General features: G+C 38.6%; 2 protein-coding genes across 2 annotated transcripts; both read right to left on the bottom strand.

The window, feature by feature from the left end:
* Nucleotides 1-1,565: 1,565 nt before the first annotated feature.
* mutyh (mutY DNA glycosylase) lies at nucleotides 1,566-7,902 on the bottom strand. Its single transcript, XM_041792347.1, has 15 exons — nucleotides 7,714-7,902; nucleotides 7,016-7,155; nucleotides 6,736-6,775; nucleotides 6,585-6,658; nucleotides 6,463-6,504; nucleotides 6,298-6,369; nucleotides 6,035-6,148; nucleotides 5,850-5,947; nucleotides 5,125-5,269; nucleotides 4,892-4,979; nucleotides 4,463-4,645; nucleotides 2,994-3,139; nucleotides 2,734-2,883; nucleotides 2,373-2,423; nucleotides 1,566-2,281 (listed from the first exon to the last, which is right to left on the bottom strand). Exons 1-15 carry the CDS (start codon nucleotides 7,817-7,819, stop codon nucleotides 2,135-2,137), a joined length of 1,596 nt encoding a protein of 531 aa, XP_041648281.1. The 5' UTR covers nucleotides 7,820-7,902; the 3' UTR covers nucleotides 1,566-2,134.
* Nucleotides 7,903-8,943: 1,041 nt separating this feature from the next.
* Nucleotides 8,944-12,992, bottom strand: armh1 (armadillo like helical domain containing 1). The gene is made up of 11 exons (XM_041791418.1): nucleotides 12,787-12,992; nucleotides 11,285-11,353; nucleotides 11,041-11,207; nucleotides 10,673-10,869; nucleotides 10,440-10,524; nucleotides 10,173-10,289; nucleotides 9,986-10,058; nucleotides 9,699-9,828; nucleotides 9,260-9,337; nucleotides 9,066-9,153; nucleotides 8,944-8,972 (listed from the first exon to the last, which is right to left on the bottom strand). Exons 1-11 carry the CDS (start codon nucleotides 12,990-12,992, stop codon nucleotides 8,944-8,946), a joined length of 1,239 nt encoding a protein of 412 aa, XP_041647352.1.
* Between the last annotated feature and the right edge of the window lie 3 nt (nucleotides 12,993-12,995).

The following is a 12,995-nucleotide window of genomic DNA, read 5'->3' on the forward strand; positions in this document are numbered from 1 at the left end:
AGGCCACTGGGGAGAGTAGTTTGTTCAATTTAGTCTATTTAGAGAGTACCAGTGAGGGCTTTTGGTCACTTTTTGTCCACACAGATGGCACTTAAGAGGGTAGTTTGGATAATTTTGTCTCTTTAGAGCAATGGTCCCTAACCTTTTTTCCTTCAAACCCCTCTTATTTGTATCATAGAGGAGCTGAGGTCACTCAGGACGTACAGAAGCAAAAGGTAAAACATAGATGTCAAAAGTTAGCATCAAATTTAATCATTTTTAATTGGTCGAATGAGACAAAATAGGCCCACACAAAGTTTTTCTTACTTTGAGACTTTTGTATGAACTATTCATACATGTTTTATGATGATTGTAATTGGAGCACCCCCAAGGGGGTCCCAGACCCCAGGTTGGGAACCAGTGCTTTAGAGGGCTTTTGTCAAATTTTGCCCTACATGGGTGCACAAAGCAAAATATTGTCAACCAAAAGGACACTATGGGGGCAGTTTGTTAATTTTTGTCTATTTTGAGGACCCTCAGTCAAATTTCTGTCCAATTGAGAAAACTTGGCCAATTTTTGGCAAGTTAAAGCACATTAAACCAAATTTTGTCCTCTTAATAAGTGAGAACTTTATTGTTTATCTACTAAAGTGGCATACAAGAGGGCACTTTTACAGGGATTTTCAAACATTTGGTCCATCACCCCCTGACCTCCCTGTGTCCACCAGTCCTTTGACTTTTTTTTCTTTTACACCTTTTATTGCAATAGGCATAGATTGATATTAGAATCAACAATACTGAAATTCCCAGGGAGGAATTTCTATTTTTCTATTGCAATAAAAAGCATCTGGACTGATGTCTTTTAAAGGGCCACTGTTGTAAAATGAGTTTTTGTTTATTTCTTTCATAATTTAATCTAAACCTTTAGTAGTAGATAAACCAGCTTTGCAAGTTTTAAGGGTAATCTGAAAGCATGGCTCAGGACAAACTAGAATTGTGACCATGTTTAACCATTTCAATATGCACACATACATACAGCTCTGTGTGCATATTTTGTGCAATATTACATACATAGATACTCTTATGTATGCTTTTCTGGTGCAATAATACATGCATAAACACATCTGTAATGGCAATCTATGTGCAAAAGGGCTATGTGCAATAATATTAGCACTTTAACTTACCAGGCCAAGGGCGATGTGCAATCTCTTCTTTAAGCATACTCATGAACATGTGCAATACATCAGCACACTTTCACTTTAGCACTACAGCACGTCTGCCTTATCCACTTTAACTGCAATGGTCACTTTATTCCTGGTCTGTCTTAAGAAAAGGATTTGCAGCCACCTACTGTATTGTTATAATTGGGTCTTTGTATTTTATTGTACTGTCTATGTTGTCTGGTCTCTTGGTGTATGATTTTTAATGTGCTCTTTGTTGTAACCTGCCAGGGACTACAGATGGAAATTAGCCTATGGCTACTATCAGGCACTTTTACATGTCCATGTTCATGAATGTGCATTGTCCCTTTTAATAAATAAATAAATAAATAAATAAATAAAAAAGAAAAAGCACATGCCACCAGCTGGTGTAAAATCTTTATTATGTAAAGTTGCTTTTTCTCTTCCTCTCTTAACTAACCATACATTTTAAGTGGTTATAAAACAAAACAATCACCTTAAAACAGTTTAAAAACATGTATACAGCTGATATAGAAAATAATGAAGTAACTCAATGTTTAATCTAGTCATATTACTTATATATTTAAAAAAGCATGATCCTCAAATCAGGTCCTCACAATTAGTCAACAGCAGTGGTTCCTAACCTTTTTTCAGTGGGATTAGTTAAAACTGTTGGCCACTCTACATACAACTCTTGACCATCAGTGTGTGAATGCACAGGGAATGGTTGGAAATGGGTAAGTGTGACCTGTGGTGTAAAAAGGACTTTGAGTAGTCACACAAGTAGAAATGTGTTATACAAGCTCAAGTCCACTTACCATTTTATGTAAATTTATTTAAAATATGATACTTTGAAATATCCTGACTGCATTTTCCTACCAGTGGGACCACAGAGCCACAATAAAACCTTAATACAAGTAAAACCAAAAAAAAAAAAAGAAAAAAAAAGGCATGATTAGGGACTTTAGCTAGCATCAAACAGATTCCTCTTTGACAGTCTTAAAGAAGGAACTAAGGGAGAGCTGTCTGCCACCTGTGTTAGCTGTGCCCAGTTTGGGTTTTTTTGAGGTTTGTTGTTTCTTGTCATTCTTAATGTCGGTGTGCTTTTTTCTTTTTCCATCCTAAGAAAGAAAGGAAGAGACAAATGATTAATGCAGATTTATTTTTTTTTTTAGTACAGGATTAAGGAAGAGCAACATGCTTTACATTTACCTTGGATGTTTGGTCTTCTTTACTTTTTACAGAATCACAAAGCTTCACAATCTGCAGGGAGATAAAAAGCTGATTAGTAGTTGAACTGTTCATACATGAACACATGTGCACTCAGCTTTTATGTCCGCCTAAATAAATCAAACTAGCACCTGAAACTGAAACTCATCTCAGCAAGCACACATAACAGAATATTTTTTACTTCCCTTCTAAAATAAGTGAAATAGTGTTACTGAATTGAGGAATACTATAAAAGCATCTCTGTAAGAAGCTTTTTTCTGTGTGAGATAATCAGGTCTACTTGTAGTGTAACAGGAGTATGTATAAAACTGTACTCCCTTCATGCAGTGAACAAAATTAAGACCTTTTTCACTCCAGTGGACACAGCAGCTCCCTGCAGAGCCGGTCTGCTGAGCCACTGTGCATTTTCAGTCCGTGTTTGTGCGTCACCATCCTTCAGACAGACACTGTGAACCACATATGTCTGGTGGATGTGGGAGAAGATGTGAACAACCTGCAAACAACCAATCAGTCATCACCACCAGAAGATGCAAACACTCAAGATTAGTATATTTTTCATGTAAAGATGTGTGTGCAACGATAGGTGGAAACCATGAAACTCACCTCTCCCACATACTGGAAAAAGCTCTCACTCAGACTGGTTCCCAGTAAACTGCTGATCTCTGCACAAAGTGCCCTCTTCTGTTTTACCTCAGAGCTTTTCTCCTCCAGCAGAAGACTTGGAAACTCCCACAAGCCTGCTAACAAACCTGTAAATACGCACATACACTATTTCAACCTCTCTGTGATTGTATTTTGTCCACTGTATTGAGCTTTATGAAGTCTACACAAATAGACCTACTATTACCTGTTTTCAAAAAGGATATTTCTGTTCTTTGCTCTGTTCAGCTTTCCCTAACCCCGACAAGTCTCCCAGTCCCTGCTGCTGAAAGGCACCCTCACAGCATGATGCTGCCACCGCTATGCTTCACTGTTGGGATGGTACTGGGCAGGTTATGAGAAGTTTTTCACAGCTTCCATCTAGCCACTCTACAAGCAACTATGCCCAGAATGGTGAGGGGCTACAGTGATGGAGTGTTGTTGCAGAGGGTCTGAATACATATCAATGAGAGGTATCAGTTTTTTCTTTTTAATAAATTCGCCAAAAAAAGAAAAAAGAAAATTCTGTTTTCACTTTGTCATTATGGGGTACTGATCGCAAGTGAGGAAAAACAATAATTTAAACAATTGTAGCATCAGGCTGCTTTAACAAAATTGGAAAAAGAAGTGAAGGGAGTCTTAATACTTTCTGAATGTACTATATGTACTTGACCAAATCACGCCATCTGCTGGATTTTTTATGTGTCAACATCCTCTGCAGGCTGTCAGTTCTCAGTAGGGATACCTCAGAGTATTGAGATTCTGAATAAAACACAAGATACTTGTGCCCCATAAAGAGGATCAGCACTCAGTGAAGAAAACCCGAATCCATTACTATTTGCCTCCACAAGCCAATTGTGCAGACTGATGGGTAGTAAAAAAACCCACACTTCACCAGGGTTGTCATGTGGGAACCCTCCTTCATCAGTTTTTCATCCAGTTAGTTCCACAACACCTCCCCGGCTAAAAAGTGATCTCCAGCATCCTGGAGCCACCCCCCTCCATACCGGCTCTCACCATCCACCATGCCAACATGGAGACATCATCTTGCCTATCGTACCACATGACTCACACAGCCTCAACAGCATGCCACCTTCAACAGACCCAGCCTCCGTACATGCAAGCTCCAGGAAGTGACAATGCTGATGCTATACCTTCCTTAACACCACTCATGCACTCATGATTACAGTGCAACAATTACAGGACAGACATTATATATAACTAAGAGTAAAAAAGAGAAAATGTCAAAGACTACTAGTAGAATAAATAGAGCGAGAGAGAGAGAGAGCAATAGGATGGGGAAGGTAGAGCTAAGGATGTGGTACCCTGTTGGCCAACACACACCCCAGCCTGCAAGGCGCTGCACATGCAATGCGCAGTGTAACAAGGTTCAATTGTGTATCTATGAGCGATGCAGGGCTGAGCACACTGACCTTTGTTTGGTCTCTTTGTGAGCAGGTACTCGTCCTCACCCTCTTCCCCCACTCTGATCACCACACACGTCAGAGTTCGCTCCACTCGAGGCGGCTTCTTTGCCGGCTTTCTGGGGAAGTTCTGAACACCCAACTCGTCATCCCAAGGCTCAGAGGGACACAGTGAACACGTCCCGCTGTTCACTGAAGCAGAGGAGAGTCCATCATTTAGTATAATAACTAGATGAATGTGTGTGAGGCCTAAGTGAATAAACTGACTACGAAGGATAATCATTAGGGGCTCGGGGCAATGACACGAGCCACTCTCCTCCTCATAGTATTTCTGATACTATTAATCTTTTTTCTATGATATCATAAATTTCTTTTGTTTTTCATTAGAACTGTATGAAAGCTTAAAAATCTGTTATCATGTACTGTAGCTCTACTTACAACAGTCTTCTATGTCAGACAGGGCAAAAGGTTTTCTGTCCAGCTTCCCCAACAGTTTCTGGGAGTTTTTTTCTTGTTTAAGTTGAACCTGCACAATCATACACATAATAACTCCATAAGCATACAGTAAAACATAAAGCATTGATTATCTATGCTCGCATCAACTTCTACTTTAAAACACACAAACCTTTAAGAGTGACCTCCAGGCATTTAGTCCTTAGCATGGTCCTTACCTTGCTGTAAGAGCGGCAGTGAGTCTGTACAGGACATTGGCTGCACAGTGGGCCTTTAGGGGTGCAGACTCGAGCTCCCAGCTCCATCAGTGCCTGATTAAAGTCCCCTGGTCTGTCAGGATCCACCAGCTTATTAGCCAGACTCCTGGAATACAGAAATAGTATTAAGTGTATTTGAAAAGCTCTAACTGGAGACATGTAAAACTTTCAAACCACGTTATTATTTACAAACACAGACACTCCTGCCAGATATCTTTAATTTTTCTGCTTTAAGCATGCAAATGCTGGTATTGCTTTTTCAGACTTCAGTATTTTAGTTTCAACATATTTCCACGTTTAGTGTCTATTGTTTTGCATTTTTCAAAATAAGGGTTTGTTTCACATTTAAATGTCTTCAGTTGACCTCACCTCAAATTCATCCACTCAATGGTTATGTTTACATGCAAAAGACAGAGATAACATCACTATAGCATATAAGCTCTTTACTGAATTAATCTGAAGAATCATTCTGTGAAGAGTAAAAAACCTGAAACACAGCTAACACTTTTAAATTTATCTTGACAAAAACTTTTCACTACAGTTCATTTTTGACTGGACTGACAAATACATTTCCAACTTACTTTTACAAAGCTACTCAAGGCAGGAGAACAGAAGGACACAGCTAGGTGCTTCCATCACGGTCAGATTTAGATTCTTAAGGATATCAGTTGTAGTTTTAATCTCACCATAGCGCTTCTGTCACTGCAGGACTTGTGCTGTCAGCTCCGATGGCCCTCAGCCGACACAGCACCCGGATCACATTGCCATCTACAGCTCCAGTAACCTAGGCAACAAGATCTCCAGATAAATAAAGCAGACTAGCTATAGAGACGTGTGTCTTCAGGTGTTTTATATGTGCATGATGACCCACCTGGCCCAAGGCGATGGAGCCAATAGCTGCAGCGGTGTATCGTCCCACTCCAGGCAGCTGTTTGAGCAGGCTGTCAACTGTACGAGGCATCTGTCCCTTCAGCTCTGACACCACCTGACACAGATCAGTAACAGAAGATATATTCTTGTTGGTTTTTGTCAATAAATGGCTTCCATAATTGGGCTGCATAATGAAGAAATCTATAGCAAATCCGGCTTAAATGCAGATACAAAAAGGGCAGATTTTCAAATCACTTGACAGACCTTCTGAGATCCTTCATGGAGCCTTTTTCCTCTGGAATAGTAGCCAAGACCTGCCCACATCTGATTCACTTCCTACACACAAACACATGGATACTTCCTTATTTAAGACCACTTCTTTTTAAAAAATAATTATCAACTTAACTGACTGCCTGTTTGTGTCATCACCTCAAGTGTTGCAGCTGCAAGGTCCTGCACTGTGGGCCACCGCTGAAACAAACAGAACAAAGGGTTTAAATAACTAATTTTATATGAATAGCAATTAATGTATCAAAAACAAATAAGCTTACCTTCATCCACTTGTTGTAATAATCTATGACTGTAGCAACCTGGGTCTGTTGCAGCATAATTTCTGAAACCCAGACTATAAAACAACAGGGAAAACTTTCAGTTTTTCAGTCAGAGGCTGATAGAAATAAGATAATAGTAGATTTGTTTCACCTGCATATGTTCTGATGTTGAGGTCTGACTCTGTCAGAGCCTGTGAAAGAATACAAGGAGCTCGTCAGTCATATGACATAATCATTTCTAAGAATTTTTGTTGAAATATAGTTAGACAAATGCCCACAAAACAGGGAAAGGGCAAAATCTCTCCTTGTTTATATAAAAGACAGTTTATGTATGCTGCAGTAGTGAAAACTGACATTATTTGAAAACTTCCTGTATTATCATTTAAATGTATAATTTATCAAATAAAGATTTATGTAAAAATGTCATGTACCAGAGTCCTCCATGGCAGCTCTCTCTTCTCTTTGTCATACCAACAGAGGAGGTTGGAGCGCAGCAGCACCACATCAGCAGGATCAGGGAAAGTGTGGTATGAGGACTGGACAGGGGGGACGGTTTTGGTTTTGGTTCCCTCTGAAAGACCACAGAAGAAGATTTTAAGTAATAATACTTTTCATCAAATAATTTCACTGAGTACATGATAATGAGAACACAATACAAGATACAAGAGCGCTAAAACGATTCTGGGATGGTTAGTTGATTATTTCTCAGCATTTTACAAGAAGATCCAGTTTCCTGCATGTTAGATAATAAACATGATGCAAATACATTTTTTAATTCCTGTAGTAATTTCTGAGAAAACATCCCGATACTAGGATGATTTTTTACAATCTATTGTTTATAGTCCAATTCTTATTATTTTTATTTATTTGGTAACATATAAATTTTCTTAAATTGCTCCGGAGATCAGTATTTCTGATTTAGATAAATGCCAATCGAATAATGTTTAATGCTGCAGGTGTTACGGTTAAAAGAGCTGCCGTGTTACCTGGTGACATTCATTCGAATGTCTTTGTGGTTAACGTAGTTATGACAGATGATGAAGACAGTAGACTTCCTAAAACTAAACAAAGTCTAAGCCTGTGATTTACTGTTGATAGTTCTAGGTGTTGTATTCGGTAGCATTCCTACCTTCTTTCACAGCTGTCTCTGACTTCTTCCTCTTTGGTTTTGCAGTTTCTACTATCTCCTGTCCGACTCTCTTTCCTTTATGCATCGCTGAACGTAATCTGCTCATAGTCTAACAACAAATTTAAAACATTCGCTTCACCACACAGTGAGCTGTCTTGTTTATTTCTAGGTATCTTTTTGGCTCCCGCCACGTTAAGGACGCACGCTCGCCGATAGTCCAATCAGCTCATGGAAACGAGTCACACCGACAACGTCATATCCGGTAGGCGGGTCACAGTCTAAACTATGTAAACCCAAAGTGACTACAAAATATATGCTGAAACAATGATCATAAATTACTAGAGATTTAACTAACAAATACAATATGAAGTAGCTCCAGTTTCAACCTGAAAGTGAAACGCACAAAGTTTTAAAACGTCAAGAATCAATGCGGCGGAAGTTAAATCGTAAACTATGATGTAGAATGACTAGAAGAGCCAGACAGGAAATATGATAAAATGCTGCACTAACCATGTGTGTTAAGAATGAGGTTCCCAATATTTCAAATGCCAAACACCAAATTAAACTGCAAAGATTAAAAAATAACTTTTTCAATATATTTCCCTACTTTAAAGAAAAGTTAATAATGTTGTTAGACCAGAGTTTCATTTAACTTTTTCTGAAAGTCAATTTCTGAATGTTGTCTTAAGAAAATCTAATGGCAAAATAGGCAAACCAACACACAACTGTAAAAAAAAAAAGGCAAATTAAAAACAAAAGCAAAAGGACAGTTTTTATTGATTATACAAGACTGTATTACGATATAAAAAAACAATGTGCCTCACTGCGGGTCAAGCTATGAACCAGGTTACAGACAGAATCTAGTGTAGCTCTGGCTCTGCCTGATTCCTTTTCTACCAGTCTGTGAAAAAGGACTCCAAGCAGTGGTAGAGCTTAAACTCTCCTCTTACAAAGCTGGATCTGTCTTTCTCTCTATCCCTCTTTGTCTTCCCCTCATAATTAAGCATATAAAATTAACTAAACAAACAAACAAACATATGGGTTCATAATAGTAACTTATTAATAATAATTATTATTAATGATAGGATTTGAGTGAACACTTTGCTGTAGTTGTATTTATATACATTAAAACGATTTTAATGTAAAAATTACTCTAACATTTTTTATATGAAATTACATATTAAAACTGTCTTTGATATAAGATCCATCCATCCAATCTTGCTTCTCTTGTCATCCTTCAGATTTACCACCATCCAAACCTGGAAAGAAAAAAAAAGAAAATGTTATTACTGAGACATAGTACAGGCAAATAAGAACAATGTATAGACAATATTATAATAACCAAATACAACCTTTATCCTCAGTTACGTTCAGGCTGTTGTTAAGCAGAAATTCTGCTTGTGTTTCATCTATATTCATGTATAAAGTTTCAGCTTTGTGCTGTGAAAACAGGTTAATTGAATCAGTTAGTGCTGTGTTCTAGCAGCTTCCATACTGACTTGTAATTACTAGCATCAATATGTATCAATATGTTATCAAAGCTTACCATGAAGGCCGTAAACAGTGTTCTGCCAATGATTCTCTTTACTTGTTCCTCTATAGCAGGGTCTGAGTGGACAAAGTGCTGGGTTGAGATGAACCAAGACATTCAGTTTTAGTGCCTTTGTACACCACGTGTGTGTGTGTTTTGTTGACATGTATTATTTAAGTAATACAGCAGTATACTGGACACAATAACAAACAAAATATGTAGGGTCTCTGCTCTTTTCATCTCAGGAATACACATGTAAAACATTGATGAGCTTTATTAAATGGTGAAAGAAATCCCAACTGTACTGTTGTTATTGGGATTTTTTATCATTATTGAAACTCACCGTTGCAGCTGCCATATAGCTGTGTATGTAAGCAGCTAGTGAGTATACAGGTTGTGTACAAATCATCATTAGAAACTGGGGACTGCTTTTGAAGGGCAAGCACATGCGTACCTTCAAAGCCAGACTGGCTTGTAATTGGGCATCAGTGTACTCTCTGTTTCCCAGAGCGAACAGAAGATGTTGAACCACTCCAAGAGAAAGAAGCTCACAAGATACTTCTGGGCTGTCCTCAGCCAGTAAGCTAAAACACAGAGAGCAGCTTACATGTAAATCATTACTACATTAAAACTGTAATATACATTCATTTGGTATAACAGATATTAAGTTGCACATAAAAATATGTTGTGCAGCTGTGATAAACAAATGTTTTTTGCTATTTTTATACAAAAAGGGCATACCGTATAGTTTTAGCTGCAGCAGCTTGCTGCACAAACACAGGCAGAGATCCAGCTGTCTTGATTATCTCAGCCTCTGATTGGACAGTATTCGAGGAGAAAGTGTTTAACTGTATATTTTCTTTACCAGTTGCCGAAATGTAGTCTAAAAACACTGTAAAAACAAAACATTAATGGCCCAAAATGTTACCCCCTGTATTCTGGTGCTCCTGTACTTCTTCTTTTGTAGGCCTCAGCAGAGCAACCAGCCCGCTGAGCAGCACAGGCCTCACATCATAAGACTTCAGGAGTAGGATCAGGTTTATAGCTGCCAGAAACATTCATGCAAAGAGAAGAGTTTTAGAAGGAGGATTTTTCTCTGACAGCATGATGGCCCCCAGTGTTTCTGTCACTTTTAACACCTCATCTGCCACAACAGAGTCCATTACAAGCTCCAGTATATGGATCCTGTTCTTACCTCCATTTTGAACTTCCAGGTGCAAGGACATTAGCTTTTTCAGTAGAGGCTCCACAATGCTATGACTTGCTGTTCTCATTTTGGACTGTGAAGGAAGACAGAAAGACATGCTGTATAAATACATACCAAATTTCTTTCTTACCCTTGTAAAGTAAGATATCTGTTTTAAAAGCTCACATGAGGGTGCATGCATAACACAGTGAAGGAAATACATCACTTAGTGTGCACTATACCTGCAAAGGGTGCAAGGTGTATAGGACCAGCTGCTGAGCCTTTGGGGAGGAACAGGTCATAAGAGCAATCAGACTTTTGTAGATTTGGTTTTGATATTTGGGATTACCATTGGACAGGGACTCCAGGAGTGCCTGAGCTGTCTCTTTTGTTTCATCTGTGTTTGATATAGCCAATACCTCTGCTATAGCTTTCACACCTGCAAAAATAATGTATTAACATACACTTAAGCAGATCAAGTACTTTGATATAGTATACAGAATGGTGTCTAGCACTGAAGGCTACTTATCTGCATGAGATAATTGTAAAATGAAGATATATGCAAAGCTCAGTGTGTGGTGATAGGAGCTGAATTATTCTGATAACTTACCATTGCTTTCACAAATGAACTCTTTGTATTTGCGACCACTTTTTGAAACAGTGAGAAGAAGATGTAGCGCCTCTGCCTTTTCCTCCTCTTTTCTTTTAGAGTGGCCCAAGATCTCCAGCAGAGTGAGCACACCTCCATCCTCAAGGAATTCCATGATGAACTGATCACTGAGGAATGAGAGAAAACAGGTCACTGACAAAGCTTTACAAAGAAAGCATAAATACGTTACTTTCATCTCACTCACTGGCTTGATGCAGAGAGGAAAATCCCAATTGCTTTCAATTGCAAATCCAAGAATGTTCCAAACATGTATCTGAATATGCAGTGAAGGGTTACGTTGATGAGTGCAACCTAAAACAGTAACCAAGAAGATGCCCAACCCATAAAAACTGATCTCTTCTAAGACCTGTGTAGTTTATTTTTACATGAGTTCAGGAAAGAATAAATCACGATGGATAAGGCTTCAAAAATAACTGTGAATGCATCATTGTCACAATTTGAATACTGTGAACACTAATACAGGCATAGCAAATGTCATTTGTAACTATGATTTTACATAAACAAGCAATGCTTTTTCATTAAGCTCACACATTTAAGTTGAGATGAAGACTAGGTTGTTGCAGCCATGCTGCCACATCATTTTAATGCAGTCAGATGAAGTTCAAGTTAGCTATGAGCTACTTTTAGTGTTAAAAATGCAGAGAATCACATGTGTTATCAAATGTTTTAATAACAACCAAGGCTGCCCGTAAGGGGGGATAAAGGGTAAAGATTTCTGGGGCCCAGGGTCATGGAGGGGCTTGAGGTGATTGGCAAAGACACAGTCTATCCTAAATATCAGCAATGATCCCCTATATTTAAACTCTTACACCCATTATTACTCAAAAAAATAAACATTTTATTTATTTTTGCCTGTTTCAAAATGTAAACCTCTTTTTCTTAAAATGGTATGAGTTTTTATTTTTAAATATTAATATGGGTGGGCTCATTGGACTAAAACACCAATGTCAGCATGTATAACCAATGATAAGGACTGCAACATTTAATTTTTTCAGTCCACTCCAAAGCTGATGGAGCCAGTCCCTGGAGGTATATGTTGACCAGCGGGCTAGTGCTGATGCTACAGACCCCATATGCATCTACTGGTATTATTGGGGAGGGCCCGTTTAGTGGCCCTTTCAGTACTTCCCATTTTTCTTAATGTACTAATCCTGTATGACGACTCTGTACTAAGTGTGTTTTCAAATCTTGGAGAGCTACTGTTAGGTCTAGCAGCTGTTAAAAGGCTGTTAGTATTAAGGTGGAAGCCCCAACACAAGCTTGGGATAGAGCACTGGATTCTTTCAGTAAGAGACATTATCTCCTTGGACTTTCAGTACATCAAACCTTTAATTTGCTGTTAAACAGTATATTTTGCTGCACCATATTTCATTAAATAAAAAAAAAAACTAAGCATAATTTAAGTAAATACCAGCACAATCAATCTTATGTCATGACATTGCTAAAATTGACAGGTCAAATTAATCCAAAACGGTAATAAATGAAGAGCCGTTTGGGAGTCAAAAGATCCGGCTCATATTGCTGAGCAGAGCCCAATGATCAAGATCACTAAAAAGAGCCAAAATTCCCATAACTACTCGATTGCAGCATTTCCACGTGCCATTTAGTTTTTAGAGGCGAAATGTGGTTTCTAGAATAAAAAAGAGCATCACGGTGCACAAACCGTACACTTAAGACAAAGGATACGTGAGTCTCATCCAAGTAGTGACTCGTGCCAGGAACAGGCTGGCAATCTGTGCAAACTCCAGCTCCAACTCGTAATAAGTCTTCCTTGTGTTCTGAGATACAAAGGAGTTCAACATGCGGCCACGGACCGTCCTGTCACCTCGGTCCCAGTCCCGGAGAAAGCTAAGTACTTTGCCGATATTAGCTTGTTGTTCAGTGGCTGACATGAC

The sequence above is a fragment of the Cheilinus undulatus genome, linkage group 7, assembly GCF_018320785.1.
Source record: "Cheilinus undulatus linkage group 7, ASM1832078v1, whole genome shotgun sequence".
Taxonomy (NCBI): domain Eukaryota; kingdom Metazoa; phylum Chordata; class Actinopteri; order Labriformes; family Labridae; genus Cheilinus; species Cheilinus undulatus.